Source organism: Staurois parvus, unplaced genomic scaffold (assembly GCF_062004578.1).
Source record: "Staurois parvus isolate SC_StPar_1 unplaced genomic scaffold, SC_StPar_1.0 ptg000160l, whole genome shotgun sequence".
NCBI lineage: Eukaryota > Metazoa > Chordata > Amphibia > Anura > Ranidae > Staurois > Staurois parvus.
In genome coordinates this window covers 2,175,603-2,195,962 of record NW_028317956.1, presented here as the reverse complement: position 1 = coordinate 2,195,962, position 20,360 = coordinate 2,175,603, and the positions used below count along the sequence as shown (strand labels likewise).

At 39.9% G+C, this 20,360-nt stretch overlaps 1 protein-coding gene across 2 annotated transcripts in view; it reads left to right on the top strand.

Annotated features, from left to right (window-relative positions):
* MMP23B (matrix metallopeptidase 23B) overlaps positions 1–20,360 on the top strand; it is a 51,773-nt gene that overhangs the window by 17,268 nt on the left and 14,145 nt on the right. Inside the window, exons 2-6 of one of the 2 annotated variants that reach the window (XM_089675981.1) lie at positions 9,421–9,536; positions 11,364–11,503; positions 14,229–14,396; positions 17,155–17,319; positions 19,250–19,360. In XM_089675981.1, the coding sequence (XP_089532107.1) occupies positions 9,421–9,536; positions 11,364–11,503; positions 14,229–14,396; positions 17,155–17,319; positions 19,250–19,360 (700 nt within the window). The remainder of the gene's footprint in view (positions 1–9,420; positions 9,537–11,363; positions 11,504–14,228; positions 14,397–17,154; positions 17,320–19,249; positions 19,361–20,360) is intronic. The other variant, XM_089675982.1, reaches the window with a different exon arrangement.

Here is a 20,360-nt window from a genome sequence, read left to right as displayed (position 1 = left end):
AGGCCCCAGTTCCAGCTGAAGAAAAACAGCCCCAAAGCATGATGCTGCCACCACCATGCTTCACTGTGGGTATGGTGTTCTTCTGGTGATGAGCAGTGTTGTTTTTGCGCCAAATATATCTTTTGTAATTATGGCCAAAAAGTTCAACCTTGGTTTCATCAGACCACAACACATTTTCCCACATGCTTCACTTCAGATGTGTTTTTGCAAAATGTATGTTTTTCTTCATAAGAAAAGGCTTCCGTCTGCCACTCTATCCCATAGCCCAGACATATGAAGAATACAGAAGATTGTTGTCACATATACCACACGGCCAGTATTTGCCAGATATTCCTGCAGCTCCTTTAATGTTGCTGTAGGCCTCTTGGCAGCCTCCCACACCAGTTTTCTTCTCGTCTTTTCAACAATTTTGGAGGGACATCCAGTTCTTGGTAATGTCACTGTTGCGCCATATTTTCTCCACTTGATGACGGTTGTCTTCACTGTGTTCTATGGTATATCTAATGCCTTTGAAATTCTTTTGTACCCTTCTCCTGACTGATACCTTTTAACAATGAGATCCCTCGGATGCTTTGGAAGCTCTCTGCGGGCCATGGCTTTTGCTGTAGGATGCGACTAAGAAAATGTCAGGAAAAACCTACTAGAACAGATGAACTTTATTTGGGGTTAATCGGAGGCACTTTAAATGATGGCAGGTGTGTACTGACTCATACGTAACATGATTTTGAATGTTATTGCTTAATTCTGAACACAGCTACATCCCCAGTTATAAGAGGGTGTGCACACTTATGCAACCACATTATTTTAGTTTTCTATGTTGACTTCGCACACCCCCCCCCAAAAAAAAAAAAGATTTAAGTTTTTTTTTTCAATTGAGTTGTACTGTTTATAGGTCACATTAAAGGTGGAAAAAGTTATGAAATTATTTGTCTCATTTTTTTTCACATCACAGAATAGTGGAAACCTCTTGCGCTACTATGTACCCAATAGCATAGAACAGAGGGGGGCTGCTAACACCCAACCATATACCAAATGGATAATAAAAAAACAATAATTGATGTATTGGTGCACCGCTACCCTAAATAAACTAAAATACCAATCATATAAACCCAATAACAAAATTGAAACACACTTAAAAAGTGACAAATCATACAAATATATGTAAGGTGAATAAATATGATCATAAAGTGAAATGATCCTTAAGCCGATCTAGAAGTGAAAAACGCATAAACACAATAATGGAAAATAGTGAATTTTCCATTATTAGTGAAATGGAATAGTGAAATGGACTAACAATGATGTGAAAACAATATATGTATAAAGTAAAAGTGAACCCCTAGAATGGGATCAAGATCCTCACAAAATAACGTACCAACAGGCTTTCAATATGCCAGAATATTTGGTGAAGAAACAGTGACATCTGTGAATCCCAAAATATGGGACAAATTTTCACAAGCTAACAAGTGCTGTAATATATCCCAAAATGCGGGACAAAATTACCACAAATTAACAAGTGCTGTGATAATCCCAGAATGCGGGACAAAGCTTTATAAGTGACAAGTGATGTGATAAATCAACATTCATATACAGTTGCAAGAAAAAGTATGTGAACCCCTTGGGATTACGTGGAGTTTTGCATGAATTGGGCATAAAATGTGCTCTGAACGTCATCTAAGTCACAACAATAGAAGAACACAGTCTGCTGAACATAATACTACACAAACATTAGATGTTGCCATGGTTTAATTGCACATAACATGTAAACATTCACAGTGCAGGGAGGAAAAAGTATGTGAACCTTTGATTTAATAACTGATTGACCCTCCTTTGGCAGGAATAACCTCAACCAAACGTTTCCTGTAGTTGCAGATCAGACCTGCACAACGATCTGGAGTCATTTTGGACCACTCCTCTTCACAAAACTGTTTCAGTGTAGAAATATTCTTGGGATGTCTGGTGTGAATCGCTCTCTTAAGGTCATGCCACAGCATTTCAATCGGGTTGAGGTCAGGACTCTGACTGGGCCACTCCAGAAGGCGTATTCTGTGCTGTGGCAGCCATTGTCTTGAAGAATTACTTGTATGCTTTGGGTCATTGTCCTGTTGCATCACCCATCCTCTGCGGAGCTTCAGTTGGCGGACAGATGGTCGTACGTTTTCCTGCAAAATGTCTTGATAAACTCTGGAATTCATTTTCCCATCAATGACAACAATCCGTCCAGGCCCTGAGGCAGCAAAGCAGCCCCAAACCATGATGCTCCCTCCGCCATGTTTTACAGTGGGGATGAGGTTTTGATGTTGGTGTGCTGTGCCTTTTTTTCTCCTCACATAGTGTTGTGTGTTCTTCCCAAACAACTCAATCTTGGTTTCATCTGTCCACAGTATATTTTGCCAGTAGTGCTGTGGAACATCCAGGTGCTCTTTTGCAAACTTCAAACGTGCTGCAATATTCTTTTTGGACAGCAATGGCTTCCTCCGTGGTGTCCTCCCATGTACTCCATTCTTGTTTAATGTTTTCCTTATTGTAGATGTGTCAACAAAAATGTTAGCATGTGCCAGAGATTTCTGTAGGTCTTTAGCTGACACTCTGGTATTCTTCTTTACCTCATGCAGCATTCTGCGCTGTGCTCTTGCAGTCATTTTTACAGGACGACCATGCCTAAGGAGAGTAGCAACAGTGCTAAACTTTCTCCATTTGTAGACAGTCTGTCTTACCGTGGACACATGAACATCAAGGCTTTTGGAGATACTTTTGTAACCCTTTCCAGCTTCATGCAAGTCAACAATTCTTGATCATAGGTCTTCTGAGAGCTCTTTTCTGCGAGGCATGGTTCACATCAGAGAGTGCTTCTTGAAACCAGTAAACCCAAAACAGGTGTGTGTTTTTTAAGGGCAGGACAGCTGTCAGCAACACATCCAATATCATCACACTGATTGGAGTCAAGGTTGGCTCACTCCTGGCTCCAATTAGCTCTGGGAGAAGTCATTAAGCTAGGGACTCACATACTTTTTCCTCCCTGCACTGTGAATGTTTACATGTTATGTGCAATTAAACCATGGGAACATCTAATGTTTGTGTAGTATTATGTTCAGCAGACTGTGTTCTTCTATTGTTGTGACTTAGATGACGTTCAGAGCACATTTTACGCCCAATTCATGCAAAACTCCACGTAATCCCAAGGGGTTCACATACTTTTTCTTGCAACTGTATATGATTGGTAAGTTTATTTAGGGTAGTGCTGCACCAATACATCAATTATTATGTGGTATACTTTATGTACTTAATTCAATGTATAAGCTGTTGGAGTTAACATGGAAGAAGGGCCATAAAAATAAATTACAGCCAGTAAGTAAATGTACAAAGGAAAAAGTATAAGGGCCCTTTCACATTAGCAGCAGTGCTTTTTGCCCCTTAAAAGCGATCCACAGTGAAAAAAAAAAAAATCAAAATCGCACTGCAAGCGCAAGCCAAGCTCTGACTCATGGTTGTGGTGCGCTCCCATTGACTTTAAAGGGCAAACCATCATGGCCCTGGAATGTGTACAGCCCTGTCCGGCTACAATGTTAGAATTTAGGTAGGCGAATGGAGAGCAGTAGAAGCACCTAAATGTAAATATGTGAATGTGTCTTAATATTGGTCTCCTGTAATCCTTTGTGCAGCACAATGCCTATGCTTACAGGAGAGGAGAGCACAGGCTTTATCTCATTCTTGTAACCCTTCATGGTGCAATCACAGGCTGGGGTGGGTCATTGACCAGGCTGCTCTGCTTAACTGCAGCTTAGCTTGCAGGGAGACCCATGACTTAGCTGGAGTGTCTGGCTAGGGTGTCCCTGGATCGCAAGGCTAACTGAGCAAAATTACAAATACTTTGGCCTATAGCCCAGCTTACACATGTGTATTTCAATTGTGTATTTAGCTGTTTTCTTGGAGTTAAAAAAAAAACAAGCAAACAACAAAGTACACTCTGGAAATATTTATACAGTAAGGACTCATTCACACTGTTTGCGGTGATCTGCATTTTTCCTCACTGGATAAAAGCAGATCACTGCCGTGTTCATTCCACAATGCTAGTACGATGTGCTGTGTGGTGCGGAAAAATGCAGCATGTCTGCATTTTTCCCTCACTGCACATGTCAACGCTCTGCTGTGCGGAGATATGAGTGAAGTATCACTACACGGCACTTCAAATAAATTTGTGGAAAAAAAAAAGGAAAAAAACAAGCAGCACATGCTGCAGTGCTGAAGCTCACATTGCACTGCACCCTACCAAAGCCAGTACTGCACCATGCAGGTTAGAGTGAAGGACTTGCAATTGTATTCAGCCAGATTTATGATCGAAACTTTGGCCATCAACCTGTCCTTTGTACATTGATAAAGTCGCCATTTTTCTTTCTCCCTTCCTATATGCACAGACCATTTAGTCATAGAACTGTGGAAAGCAATAGAACCCTAAATGTCTCAGACTGCTAGCCCTACCGTCTGCTTCCACCAGAGAACTGCTTTGCACTGCTGTTACAAGAGGCTGATTCCAAAATTAAAATATTAGTACTATTTCTAAGAAAAATGTCCCTGAATAATATTTGTGACTACAAACCTAGAATAAAATATTTTTTATAAACGTTTGTCTTTACTTTTCAACTTTAGGCTGTATTACCATCTCTTTTCCTGATGCACATTTCTTTGAAATCAATAGAAATGTGTCAAAATGCATGCGCTGTAATGTGCGTTAAAATGAGCATAAACGCATAGCATAAAACAAGTCAATCGACATCAATGCCCATTGATGTGCAGTGCAACGCATGGTAAATATCAAAGCAACTCACACTGACATGCTTTTTTATGCATTCTTTTTAAACAAACCAGGGGGAAACACACTAAAATATATAGGGTATGAATGAGCCCAAAAAGTAGAAATACATTTAAAGAAAACTGCAACTAGAGAATGTCTTTTGGTTGAAACAACTTTGTATGGCTCTTTTACCAAAACAAAAAACAATCTCCTTTACCTGTGTTATTTGTACAATGAATTTGGTGCATGCACAGTGCAGTATACACTGTCAGCTTATGTAAATATCAACAGTTGGAACCGGGTTCTGACTTACATCATCAGTGGCTGGAGAAGACAGATGTTAGAATAGAAGGAAGAAAAAGAAATAATGGCAATGTGCAAAATTATCAGCAGATAATTTCTACCCCGAACATCGCTTCCCTCATATGGCCCCCTTGCCCTTTTGGGCCACTGTATCACAGAACAGGCAATATGTCCAATTATCCAGTGCTTGGATTAGTGGATCTTTCAAGCAACCCTACTCAGACTGAAGAACCAGGTCCACTAGCTGGATTTATTGATTTTTTTTTTCTTCCAGCTGTACTAAAACTCCATCTCTAGATCTGTACTTTGAAATTCCTGATAAATATGTCCACAGCTTGCCAATGATATCAACGGTATGTAAAAAAATACACGAGCTTGCATTAATGAGAAGCACACTTCATCTGCAGCGCTTTTCCTTTGTACAGTTTGCGCGTGGCTCCAGACTTTGTGCTGAGTCACGCATTCCCTTAATAAAACTCTAGGCTCCAGCATCACCACTTTAGCAAGAATGGGATAATTCCCAAGGCTGGAATAAACACGAGGCTGCCAGGATAAATCACAAGCAAATCCCAGTAAAACAAAGGCTTTCCTGTACGCCCACAATGAGATGTTTAATGTTAGTTGTTCTTTGCACAAGACATGCAGTTGTGAGGTCCACATCCAAATAAAGTAGACGCCCATTATTTGGATTTTGGTGATGCTAGGGTAGGTGACATTTGTATACAAAATTAAATTACCCTAGGGCAGTGGTCGGCAAGCCACGGCTCGCGAGCCACATGCGGCTCTTTACACACTTTAATGCGGCTCTTCTGTGTGCCGGGCGCCCGCTCCCCTCCCTCCTCTCGGGCGGCCGCCCCAAAAGTCAGGACTCTGCAGCTAGCCCAGCAATGGGCAAACTACGGCCCGGCGGACCTTTTAATCCGGCCCGCGGAGTGTGGCAAACATTGGCTGTCAGGATGTAGGCGGGGCAGCGTGATGAACTCCTCTCCTCTCACAGTCCGCCCTGAAGACCGGAACGGCGCGGGAACACGGCGAGAGGAACGCGCGGAGCCAAGGTAAGTGAATTGACACAATATGGGGAAGGAATTACTATAGGGGGGATGAATTACTATATGGGGGATGAATTACTATGGGGGATGAATTACTATATGGGGGATGAATTACTATGGGGGATGAATTACTATATGGGGGATGAATTACTATATGGGGGATGAATTACTATATGGGGGATGAATTACTATATGGGGGATGAATTACTATATGGGGGATGAATTACTATATGGGGGATTAATTACTATATGGGGGATGTATTTTCAGTTTTAAAAATGTGGCTCTCAAAATAAATTTCAATCGTGGTTTTGGCGAGATTTGGCTCAGTTGAAAAAAAAGGTTGCCCACCACTGCCCTAGGGAACCTGTTTGCCAGTCTGTTGATTTGATATCCATAGCTTTCCACATCTATTCTGCTTTTCTTATATGTTCTAACACCATCTTCCCATCATGTACTGAACAGAACCAGGGACTGTCTGTAGAATGGGTGTCTCAAGATATCTGAAGATGAGGTATCTTGGGGCCAGAATTGACTCTGGAATTCCATTAAACATGTGTGGTTCGTTTTGTTTCAAATCGAAATTCAGATAAAATTTTTGTTGTTTGGAGAATCAGATGTATCCAAATTTCTGAATTATAATAGTAATGAATGTAAACGAATCTGAAATAAATTATCCGAATTTGAATCGAATTCGAAACAAATTCCAAAATGAAAGTGAATTTGAAAACAAATTTGAAATGTAAAGATATTGCTGATTTCCTTAAAAGAGTGTAAGTGTTAGAATATAGCCGTGTTCTGAAATTCAAATTTCGAAAAGAATAAAACAGAATAGAATAGAAAATAAAAGAACAGAATAGAAAAGAATCTAATAGAATAAAAAAGAATAAAACAGAAAAAATACAGATGTGTTCGAAATTCAAAAAGAATAGAATATAACTAAATAGAAAGAATATAGCCATTTATAGCATTAATAGGTAACATTAACACATATAGCCTAACATTTATAGGTAAAGTTGATCCAGGGAATATTAGATTGCCTCTCAGGGGATCAGGAAGGATTTTTTTCCCCTGCAGGAGCAAATTGGATCATGCTTTGCTGGGGGTTTGTTTTTCCTTCCTCTGGATCAATTGTGGGTATAGGATTATAACTTTTTTTTTTTTTGGTTGAACTGGATGGACTTTTGTCTTTTTTCAGCCAGACTAACTATGTAACTACGTAGCCATCTTCTGAAATTCGAATTTTGAAAAGAATACAATAATCTAGAATAGAAAATAAATGAATAGAATAGAAAAGAATCAAATAGAATGGAAAAGAATAATAAAAAAAAGAAAAGAGTAGAATAAAATAAAATAGAAAGAATATACCCGTCTTCCAAGAATTCAAATTTCGAATATAATCAGCAATTTTTCGCAATTAATTCAGATCAATGAAATATTTTCGATTTGAATTTGAATTAAATACTTTGAATCCATTGGAAGAAAATTGAATCCAGTCAAAATCGAACAAAACCCAACTAAACTAAATTAATCTTGTTACAAATGAAACCAAATGAAATTAATAACTTAACAAATTAATGCGAAACTAAACAAAACAAATGCTTCTGTTCTGCACGTCTAAATTCCATAACTGAAGACTTTACACATGGATTTGATGGAGAGGTCTAACAGAGTGGCAATGCAACATTGTAATATAAAGCATGAACCTAGTGCTAGCTATTTGCAGCTCATGCATGAGTCCCTTATTGTGATCAGAATCCAGGAGTCGCCATGCATTATTTTGGCACTAGGAGAGATGTTCTGATAACTACCATTCCAAAACTGCACTGCAAACCCAGAAACTGCACTGCAATTTGTTTATAGTTCCAGTTTAGGACATGAGTTGTCCAAGTCAAATATCTCTCCAAAGGACCCGACCAGATTTGTGAAATACAATGTTTTTTTATAATTCAAACAAAATGCACTATGAATAGGTATTTAACTTTCTATTTTTTTAGAGAGAGACTTTGACATAGATTTTATTTGTTGATGCTCCTTAATGTTCATGAGCCAGACTGAGGGGTTTAAGGATAAGCTTTGTACACAGCTTTTATATGGAAAAATAACTATTTTGGTCCCATTTATTTCATAAACTGAAGAATTCTATTTACAGCACATACTGTATATTCTGTGTATACAGAAATATTAACTTTAAGACAATATTAACAAAGAAGGGCGAAAATACTTCTGGAGAAAATGTTTGTGAGTCCTTTCAGTACTTTTCATGTATATAAGAGCCTAGGCAAATGATCTCTTAAAGCGGAGGTCCACCTGAAAAAAAACAATCACTGTAGCTGCTGACTTTTAAAATACATCCACTTACCTGTCCCTCGGTCCAGCAGTGTCCTCACCACAGCTGGTTTCACCGGCTGTCTTCTCTCCCCGGAATCTACAGTGTGGGCACCTAGCTGTGACAGCTTACAGCTTTACACCGGGTGCCCACTGGGCATGCACGAGAAATGCTGTGCTTTGTGAATGGCCCCGCAGTCTTCTGGGACCTGTCACGTGTCCCAGAAGACTACGTGGAGGGAGAGGGGCAGAATCGCCTAGGCGATTGCAGCGGAAGTGGGAGCAGGTACCTGTCAAATTTGGGTACCCACTCCCCCAAGGTTCCAATCCTTAATGGAGAGCGGGGTACAAAGGCTTAAAGCAGAACTTCCCCTTTTGGGTGGAGCTCCGCTTTGAAGTAAAAGATTAGGCCAATGATTATGCTTTATGGAAAATAGAGTCACACAGACAGATCAGCAATAACATTATTCTTTTGTTTCATTAATGTGTAAGTTGATTTACTAAAGGCAAATAGACTGTGCACTTTGAAGGTGCAGTTTCACTCATTTTCCCCAAAGCTTAGTGAATGTGATAAAGCTCTGCTGATTTCCATCAACCAATCACGTGCAAGCAAAAATGCTTTTTTTTTTTTTTATTTTTATAGCACCTGATTGGGTAATCTTTACAAAGTGAGGCTTCGCCACATCGACTAAGATCTGGGGAACATGAGTGTGACTGCACTTGCAGTCTATTTGCCTTTAGTAAATAAATGAGTTGCAAGTAAATATGCTCATTTAATACAACAAGCTATATAGGATGAGTTTTTGCTGCTTCTTTTATTAATTTATGTCATTGTTGTGGTCTTCAGTGACTTCTGATCCAGTATCAGGACAATAGTCACACCTTACGGTGACTGTACCTGTGCTTGGTATGATGAAGTAGTTGCGTCTGTAACACTTTCCGCTCTCTCTAAGGTAGACTCTGTGGTTGCTCCAGTCCCATCTCTTCGCCTGCCATATCATCGGAGGACGAAACGGTACACTCTAACTCCAGGCCTACTCAAATGGGACCACTTCAATTTGACATACAGGTATGAAGCAGTTATGGGTCCATAGAGAAAATGTATTCTGAGGTCAAAATAACATGAAACTTTTGAACCTTCCCTAGCTGTATTCAGGTAAAGTGTATCTAAACCCAAGAACAAGTCTGAAGATATCAACTTAGGCTGGCCATACACTATACAATTTTCTGTCTAATTTCAGCCCAATTTCCTTTAGATTTACCTTCAACTATGTAGTGCAAGGGCCTGCCTAATTGGATACAATTGAAAGTGTTATTTAGGTTTGACCTCTTATTAAATGGTTTTTGGTAAATCTAAAGCAAAATTCTCAAGAAAATTGTATGGCCAGCCTAAGTCTTGGTTTTTTTTTTATCTTGCCTTTATTTTCACCTGGTGATTCTGTCAGTAATGCAGTTCCTGTTGACAAACTCACTAGTTGTTTTATACTAATAGAGGAACAGTCCTGTTATCCTTGAAGAGGACTATAGAACATCTCCTCCTCCTCTGTTTTGTCATAACATAGGCGGAGGGGCTTTGTAGCCCAGAGAGATAACTGGGAACAATGCTAACTGGTAACTGTCAGCAGAGCACTTAGAAAAGGATCAGCTCACAGGATTTCTGGCAGGATCAACAGGTATTTAAAAGTGTGTGATATCTATTTTTTTTTTTTAAAAAAGCCTTACTGCTGCTTTAAAAAAAATCGACCCTCTAAGTAATGACATGTAAAAAATGGGCTTATTTAATAATATACAATAACTGATAAAAATGTACAGGGGGCAGTAATTCGGGCTAATCAGACAGATTTTAGTTTACTGTGCTGCATGTCTTTGGATATGGCTAAATGCATGTGGTTTCTCACAACTGCCTATTGGAGTGAGAGATCCTGATGAACAACAAGCATTTAACACTCACATTTAGTAGAGCAGTGAATGTTAAGTGCTGACAACCAATCAAAAATCAACATTTATGTGATGAAATTATATTACCGTAAACCCTGGCCTTCTTATATTAAACATGCCAGAATATAATTGTGCACAAGCAGATAATTGCCTGATATAATGCACTGTGTTTAAAATATCCTCCCTGTTGGAAGTATTTGGAGCCTGCTGTACATCTGGGGAGTGATAACATCTGCAGTGATTCACAACAGATGCAACAGGATAATCATAACTTCTAATGTAAATATTCCATGGTGGAAATTCCACTTAAGGTGGCGTGTCAGCTTTTTCGTGAATGGCATTAAATGTTCGTTGATGAGTGAATATACACCCCGTCATACTTCATAACCAGGAGATGACAGCGCTCTATTTGTAAAATACTCAGCATTAAAGCAGAACTCTGGGCAAAACTTTATTTTCCCATGCAATGGGGCTGTGCCTGCACTGCATGAGCTAAGTGCTCATTTTGTCCAGGGGCTCAGGGAAAAGCTGTACTTACCCATTCCTCCGATCCTCTGGAAAAATGCGCTCCCCCATGTCCAGAGGTAGACTGTTCCTACTGTCCTCATGTCAGGAGTTGGTCTATGGGTGTAATGACATCAGGAACAGCCCATTCACACGACCACTAGCGTGTGGGGGGGGACAGGAGCCGCAGGGATTGGTCTTGTGCTCGGAGGATTAGAGAAGTATGTCTTTGCTTTCTGAGCCCCTAGACAAAAACGAGCATTTAATCCATGCAGTGTGGGTACAGCTCCATTGCTTGGGAAAATAATCTTCTTTAAAGAATACAGTGGCATTGAGTACTGTAGCTGCCCCTTCATATGTGACTTGAGCTTGGCAATTGGTCCATGGGTCTCTGAGTGCACAACATTGGCTTAGATGGTCTTTTATTCAGTAACATTGCTTTTATTCCTTATAGAATTGTCTCATTCCCAAGAAACTTAATTAATGAAAGTGAAACAAGAAAGGGCATAGTGTCAGCCTTCCGTATGTGGAGTGATGTGACTCCCTTCCACTTCAAAGAAGTCCCTGCAGACCAAGAAAGTGACCTGAAGATTGGTGAGTTACCAATGGAGAGGGCTCAAAATGAGGTTGGTGCCATGAACAAGGGAACACCAGGCCTGTAGTTTTGCAAGTCCTGTTTCAGGGTGTTTGAGAACATACAGATGCTGCACAGTATAATATCTTCGCAATCAGGGCAGAGTGTTGCAGAAGAACAAAAAGATAACCCGAATAGATTTTCTAACTTTATCTCAATTACTGTACATTGGCATTGTAGACAGCCAATGCCACAAAACTGTTTATGTAACTTTGAATTGAACAACGAAGGGTTAGAGCCTTATTATTGCCATCTGTGTTCCTAAAGAGGACTGGACATGATAGGGAATCTCTCCAATAGGGACATTTTTAGTACATTGGCAAAGGGTTAGAACTTCTGACAATTTTTTTTATTGTTGCTCAATGCCTTCCTGGTCTTGTACAGAATTCACAAGGACAGGGAGTGAGGAAACTTTCCCAAGTGGAGTCACAGACAACATTAAAAACCTTACAAACTGTAACTCTTCTCTAATCTAAAAAAAAAAAAAAAAATGGGTGAAATTACATTTTAACACACGTGTGTTACCAATAGACTCTAAATAGGTTATTTACTCATTTTGGAGAGTGCAAAATCTGGTTCAGTTCTGCATAGAAACCAATCAGCTTCCATGTTTTATTGCCAAACCCTAATTGAACAAACTGAAGTTAGAAGCTAATTAGTAACTTTGCACAGCTGCACCAGTTTCTGAGTACACTAGTTTTAGTAAATCCACTCCTAAGGCTGGCCATACATTATACAATTATCTTCTAATTTTCTGCCCAATTTCCTTTAGATTTACCTTCAACTGTGTAGTACAAGGGCTTGCCTAATTGGATACAACTGAAAGCATTGTTTAGGTTTGTCCTCCTATTATATGGTTTTTGGTAAATCTAAACCAAAAATCTCCAGATAATTGTATAATGTATGGCAAGCCTTAGTGTGTATTCAGATTTCCCAGCAAGTATTCGTGCTCCTTAAGTCTAGGTTCACACCTATGCGTTTTCCATTGCATTTTGCAGAAATGCACAGCAGTCCATTTAACATGATTTCCTATGGAACATATTCACATCTCCGCGTTTTCACCTGGTGCATATTTTGGAAAGGGTCGGGGACTTTTTTAAACTCAAAACGTTGCATTTTTGGTTCTATAGACTGCAATGGAGAGGCTGCAGAAAGGCATGTAGTGCATTTTTTATGCGCTTTTGATACGTTTTGCAGTTTAATCTGCCCAGCAACAAGTTGGAAAAAAATGCAAAACACATCAAAAACGTGGCAAAAACACATGTGCAAAGGTGCAAAATGCAACGCAAAAAGCACTGCAGAAACAGATCAGAGCATAGGTGTGAACCAGGCCTTAGGATTGATCATATAGGATATATTACTACTTCTGGTAGTACTGCTAAGAGAATATATCATAAGGCTGAATACCTTTATTATGGGCAATGATGACTAACCTCTCATGACCATTTCCCTTTTTAGGAGGCAATGTTTGCTCACCAGTTTTCATGTGTCTGCTACCATTGATTTTACAATATTTAGCAAATCCATTTTATATGCCAGTGCCAGCCTGATGTTCACAGCATGTTTATATCCTGGAGACGATAGAACTTACTCAGTCATTTGTTAATAAATATTGCAATTGAACACTAATCACTTTAATCACTAAAATGGAGATTCTCAATTTTACCAATCTGTTTTTGAACCTCAAAAGAACTAAAATGACAACTTTGTATTGTATGTTTTGTTAAAAGGAATTATTCATCAGCAAAATACCTTTTTGATGTGGGCTGCCATGTTAATTCCAGGGCAGTGAAGCACCTGCAAGCAAGCAGCTTCACTGTAAATAAGAAGCCTTGGAAAAAGTATGCAGTTTGTAAGTTAGACAAGGGTAGCTTCCATGAGACATATTATTGACATATGAATAACAAATGACAGTGAAGACAGGACAACAGCTGTGTGGGATATAACACAGTAAGTTTAGTTTTTATGAAGGCAACAGCTTTTCATTACATTTGACAAGTTCTATTTGAGCAAACAAAGCTATACGGAGGCATGACTAAATTACTAAATTAAATAACTCACCAGTAACCCATTTGTTGTTAATATCAAGCTGTCCATTGTCCTTTGCAGTGAGTCTTCTAAAACTGTGATAACAGGTACAATGATTAATGGCTTGCCTTTGGAATTTTGCAAATGAGAACACCTGTGATCCTAAATGATCTTCCCCAAAAATGAACAATTCCAACTAAGTGTATGAAAAGAATGCATAATCAGAGATTACCCTAAAGAAAACTGTGATCAATATATTCTGAAAGACATATTTCTTGAAAATGTGGAGCTTGGCCCTATCCTTTCTCATACTTTTCTTTTGCCAAGTTTAGCAGCTCAATACTAAGGTGACTAATTGAGAGTCGGTAGCTAGAAAGGACACGTTTCAATATATCTGGATCTATTGATTGTTTTGATGTGAACGTTTCACTGAAGGTAACCTCTGCTAGTCAAGTTCTTTTTAAAACATGACTTGTTGGTGGTCCCTAACAAAAGGTGTTGGGAAACTATTCGCCTAGCATAATTATTCAACTTTTTCCTGGGAAATCCTATATAAATCCATAAAGCACTGTACAAGGGAATGGTAGATCTGATTGAGCATCTCAGACAATTCTTGAGTGAGACATTGATAAGGCCTAATTGCTTTCCTTGCTCCAGGTTTCTATGGTATAAATCACACGGACTGCCTGGAGTCAACCATCCACTACTGCTTTGATGGAACAACTGGGGAGTTAGCACATGCCTATTTTCCAAAGACTGGGGAAATTCACTTTGATGACAGCGAATACTGGATTGTGGGGAACACCAGGTTCAGCTGGAAGAAAGGTTTGAGCTCAACCTAGTTGAGAACTTTATCCATTTCCACATAAAGCAAACTTCCCATTTGTTATTTCTCTACCTGGAAGTATCATTTTGATGTTTTTAGAACGAATATGTATTTTTTGAGAGAATGGATATCTTAGCAGAGATGATCAGTACTGGTTATGAAGAAATCAAAAGATTGTTCACAAGTTTGGTCAGCACTTTATGGCTCACCTTAGCCAAACTGTTTTCCCTGGCTTTGTGAAACATCATACGCCCTTCAAATGGAAGCATCCTGATTGTGGGTCTCTAGAAACTACAGACAGGGTTCATAAAAATCAAAATTGAAGAAAGTAATTGGTATCAGACCTCTTACACCACAAATTGAGAGGAAAACTACCTATATAACTTGAAGGTACACAGCAAGGAGGGAACTTTTCACTGCTCCTGCCTATGTGATAGTTATCATTTGATCACTCTGATTTGAAAAAAGATAACAATTTTGGAGACTAGCAACCTTAAATTAACAAAGGAAGAATTCATGAAAAAAAAGATGAGTTTAATAACGCACCTTCGGGTTCTGAGTTAATATGCATGTAAATTTCGTATTAGAACCAAGTGGCAGAGACACTAGTACAGTCACACTCACGTAATATGAAAAGTAGGTCAGATATGCACAGGATGTTTACAAAAGACAGAATAATGCTTTGCTGAAATCATCACCGTTCTTTGTGGTTTTACTTCCTAGAATATTGGTCACCCCCCCCCCCTCCCCCCTATTGTGAAATCTGTATTGCACAAGTGCCACAGATCCAGATGTCATTTTAAGCATTTTTATCCAAAAGTCCGGGATGCTTGCGAGCCCTTTTGGCATTGATTTGCTATGTTTTGCTGAATAGACTGTAAAGGTATATCCAGAAATTTAAGCCACATTGTCAATATGCTCATCTGCGATGCACGTTGATAAAATGGCCAGTTGTATTTAATGTGTAAATATATTTTAATGATGTCCCTCTGATGTTAAAGCAGTTAAATACTGTATAGGCTTACTATTCATGCATTGTATTGATTGGTTTTTCACTCATTACAAGAAGTTTCCCCAAACAGACTGCAATCAAACGTTAGCAGAGGTTCTAACACTTCTTCACTCTAAAACTAGAAAAAAAACATTTTTGGGGCTTGTAGCTGCCTATAGCTATACAGGATATGCCATATGTCTTCAGGGAAGCAGATATTCTGAACATAACTTTCATGGTTATGTTAATGGAAGAAGAGGTAGCATGTGGCTGGCACAAGTTATCTTAGGCTGCATTTACACTTGAGTGTTTTGTAGCTTGAAGCTCCAAAAACGCTCAAGCTTAAAAAATCAATTGTTCTCTATGGTGCCTGTTCTCTATGGTGCCTGTATACATACACAGAGAGCAATAACACAGCAAAGAGATAATAGAAAGAAGTTTAGAGAGATAAAGTACTTGCCAAAAGTCCTGGGTTAAGCAGCTTTCAAGTGTCAGAGCAAAAGGGCCTTTATCTCCCAAAGTTGGTTCCTGGTGTTAAAAGGGAGATTTCTTCAATTTCAACTCAGCTTAGCTTTAAACATAACAGCCTTTTTCTAGGAACTCAGCAGGGTGTCTCCTTGAAGCAGAGAACCAATCGCCTCATTTGGGGAGGGTATTGGGCGGCGACCCAAGCTAGAACCAAAATCCCTCACCGTTTATATCATGGTCCATAACCTACCCTTGGTGCATGTAGCCGCCTAGCCACTAGTAGATCAATATGCAGAAGCATCTGCTGAACGTCTAGATATGAAATATGACATACCTGCTTGGGGTGGTTAAGGAGATATTTTCTGCTCTCCTGTACATTCCAGCTAGGGGGTGTAATATATCAGGTGACTTGTATTAAAGTGACCGATCTGAATATATGCCTGGTCACCTTGTAAGTCTTCCATATTCCAAGATATGAAATCATAGGGGAAATGGATTTTGAATGTGATGTTTGTTTTACGGTTTATCTGGAATGTCTTTGAAGCTCAGTGAAGGACTGGTTTATGACTTTACGATCCTTTTCCAAGCAAGAGTCTCACAGACATACAGGGGGGCAGGCTAATTGGGGTTTATAACCATGAGCTTTCCCGCTGGGCCTGGATGCCTTTTGAACTCAGCATCCAGGGACCACATGTTACTCAACAGAGAGGGAGGGGAGATTTGGAGGAGACAGAGAGATACAAGATAGAGGATCCTTAGCAAGATGGAGGACAGCGTCCATCTTTGTATGCACAATTGCTACACACCCCCTTCCCCCTCCTGCGGAGAGAGCTTGACATTGACCAACACCCTTGCCGCCCACCTGGGAGAGCCTTCTACTACCCCCCTACCCCCCGGCAATAGAGAGACACTCATCTTCACAGCTCAGGACATCCCAGGGAACGAGAATCAGGCTCTACATACATCATGAAGCAGCCCACAGCCTCCCTCGGATCCCACCTGATTCCCATGGTGCGCGTGTCCCTTCTTTCATTCCTTATTCTGGGGGGAGGTGCTGCCCCCCCTAAAAAAAATGCCGCCCTAGGCAAGTGCCTTGTTTGCCTTGAGGTAAATACGCTCATGGGTAATGGGACACGTAAGAACAGCTACTTTTCTAGGCAGCACTGTTTTCTTATTTTAGTGTCTCTATGAAAGGGTCGAGGTCGCTTTAACCCCTAATGTTTCCCTGGTTGGCCAGGCTTAATGATTTTTATGCTGTACAATAAAAGAGATGTAGAGTAACTGATATGTCTCTCTAGGAGTGTGGCTAACAGATCTGATACACGTAGCAGCACATGAGATCGGACATTCTCTGGGGCTAATGCACTCTCTGAACAGAGATGCTCTGATGCATATTAATGCCACACTGACTGGGAAGAAGACTATCTCCCAGGATGACATGTGGGGGATCTACAGCCTATATGGTGGGTAGAAATAAAATATTTTCTTTTATACACATGTATACGTATAAAGCAATACATGTGACATTCACCTAACATGCACTGCAGGTGAATGTATTATAAATTAGTGTTTTAACTGTGGTGAATGTCACACTCATTGTGTATGTATATATATATATATATATATATATATATATATATATATACATACATATACATACACACACACACACATATATATATATATATATACACATACACACACACACACACACACACTCCTAGTTTATAGTTTTGGGATATCAGCAATGTAATTTTATTTTTTGAATAATGCTCTTTATTTTATTCTTGTGATTTAAAGTGTTACTAAACCCACAACAGTAAAATCAGTCTGTATATGCAGTAAAGCATGTTTGTTATACTCACTGTGGAACCTTAGGGGTTAATCCTCCACACTGTTTGAAAAGACTATTTGATCCTGTTTTCTTTGATCCTCCCATTCTTTGGCTGTCCCCAATCCATCTTCTGATAGTACAGAGCTCTTGGAGTCACTCTGCACGTGTTCACTTTGGTGTGTATTGCTAGAGAGTTTTTTTTTCTGTGGGAGGGTGCATGTGATCAGCGCAGGGCCAATCAGCACTGACCAGACAGAGGGTCAGGGGTTATGCAGCCTCACAGGACAGTGAGAGGAGAAAGAAATCTCCTCCTACAAGCTTCAGGGCTCCACTGGACACTGATAGAAGTCACAAGATTGCTATGTACTGGTGATGAGAAAAGGTATTTAGCAGTTTATATTTACTAAAATAATTGCATTTCCATGTTGTGTGTACTGTGGGAGACGAGATATAGTAAATGCAGGGTCCTGGGTTTAGTAACACTTTAACTTTGTATTTCTTTTTCTATTTCATACAGTTTTTTCTTTTACTATTATTCTTCTGTTACCCTTTTCTTTTCGTTCACCAAATATTATTTTTAACATGTTTTTTCAATATTTAACAATCCAACAATCTATATCAGGGATCTCTAAACTTTTCAGTACAAGGGCCACATTGTATGTTTTTCAAATACAATACAGAAGCCGTCAGAGTACAAATTCACTTCAGAAGCCCCCCCATCACAGAGTATAAATTCACATCAAAAGCCTCCATCACATCAGAAGCCCCCCATCATTTTAGAGTCTCCCTTTCATATCAGGACACTGTTTCACATCAGAGTTCTCAGTCCTCTGATCCTGTCTTACAATCCTCACTACAACAGCAGCATGCCACAGGGCAGGAGGCAGAGCAGGTCCTCTTCTGCATGCTGCCACCCTGAATCAGCATCATGTGCTTCCTAGTATGGTCAAGCCAGATGCCAGCCCCACATTGACGAATGATGCTGGGTGTCCTGGCCGATCAATGCCATTGGTTGTTAAGGTGCTTGCACCTGGACCGCCTGCACAATGGAAACACATAATGCAAAAATTATATAGATTGCGGTGTGCCAGTTAAAAATCTTGTAGTGGACTGGATGTGACCCTCTGGCTGTAGTTTGGAGACGCCTGGTCCATAAGCATACTAATACCTGAACTCAAGTTGGATACAAGAGACTACCATTTAATTCAGTTATGTATTTATTTTAAACTTCATAAAGCTAGAATAAGTATTAGAATCTGTCTTTATATGTGCTTCCTGCAAACCACAACACAAGACCTCTTGGTAGAGGGAAGGGGCCAGCAATATGGATCAGTCATATTCCAATGCATTGCCCAGTGTTCAGTCTACTGGGGGCTGACAAACAGCTACCACAGTAATACCACTACACTGCATTGATGACATTAAGTGACTCAAGAAAACATAATATACATGCTAACCATATATTTTTACATTGTTAAAATTCTGCAAGTGTTGTTGTGGGACAGATAACCTTGAATATGTTATTACAATCATTTAACACATTCCTCCTCCTATTGCAGGGTGCAGGGACAGATATCTGGTATGTGCCAGCTGGGCACAGAAAGGGTTTTGTGACTCCAGAAGGAAACCTATGAAGAAGTATTGTCCATACAGCTGTGATTTCTGTTATGGTAACCATTTTTGTTATGTGGATACACTGATATATTAAAAAGGGAGAAAGTGTTTTCTGTGGCCAGCATAAAAAATTCATCCAGCAGAAACATTGTTAACCACTTGCCTACCGGGCACTTATACCCCTTTCCTGCCCAGGCCAATTTTCACCTTTCAGCGCTGTCACACTTTGCATGACAACTGCGCGGTCATGCAACACTATACCCATATGAAAATGTTATAATTTTTTTCAAACAAATAGAGCTTTCTTTTGATGGTATTTAATTGCCATTGGGGGTTTTATTTTTTTGTGCTATAAACAAAAAAAGAGCAAAGAATTTGAAAAAAAAAGTTTCTTTGTTTCTATTATAAAATTTTGCAAACCGGTAATTTTTCTCCTTCACTGATGTGCATTGATGAGGCTGCACTGACAGGTGGCACTGATATGCAACAATGATGGGCATTGATAGGTGGCACTGATGGGTGGCACTGAGTGGCGGCACTGCTGGGCAGCACTGATGGGTGGGATTGATGGGCACTGGTTGGTGGCACTACTAGGCACTGATAGGTACAGATGAGTGGCACTGATCATCAGTGCCGATCCGCCCTCTATAATTGTCAGTTATTAGCAGTACTTTCCGTACTCTGTGACAGCGTGAGGAAATTGCAGCTGATAACCGGCAACTGCATTTACCAGTGATGTGCTGTGTCATTGGACACAGCTGATCACATGGTAAAAGACAGCTGTGATTGGTCTTTTACCACATCACATGATCAGCTATGTTTGTAGGACACAGCGATTGCCGAGTGCGTGCCCCTGGGGGTGCGTGGAAGGACGTGTTCCGGGAGGACGTCATATGACGCCTTCCCAGGACTGGACAACCGCGCTGTAGCTGTCAGTCGGCTATAGTGCGGTTGCCAAGTGGATAAACAGGATCTACAGTATCTAGATATTGTTGTTTCAAAGTGGTTGTAAAACTCTAACATGAAAATTAACAAAGCATAGTCCTCTATAGTGTG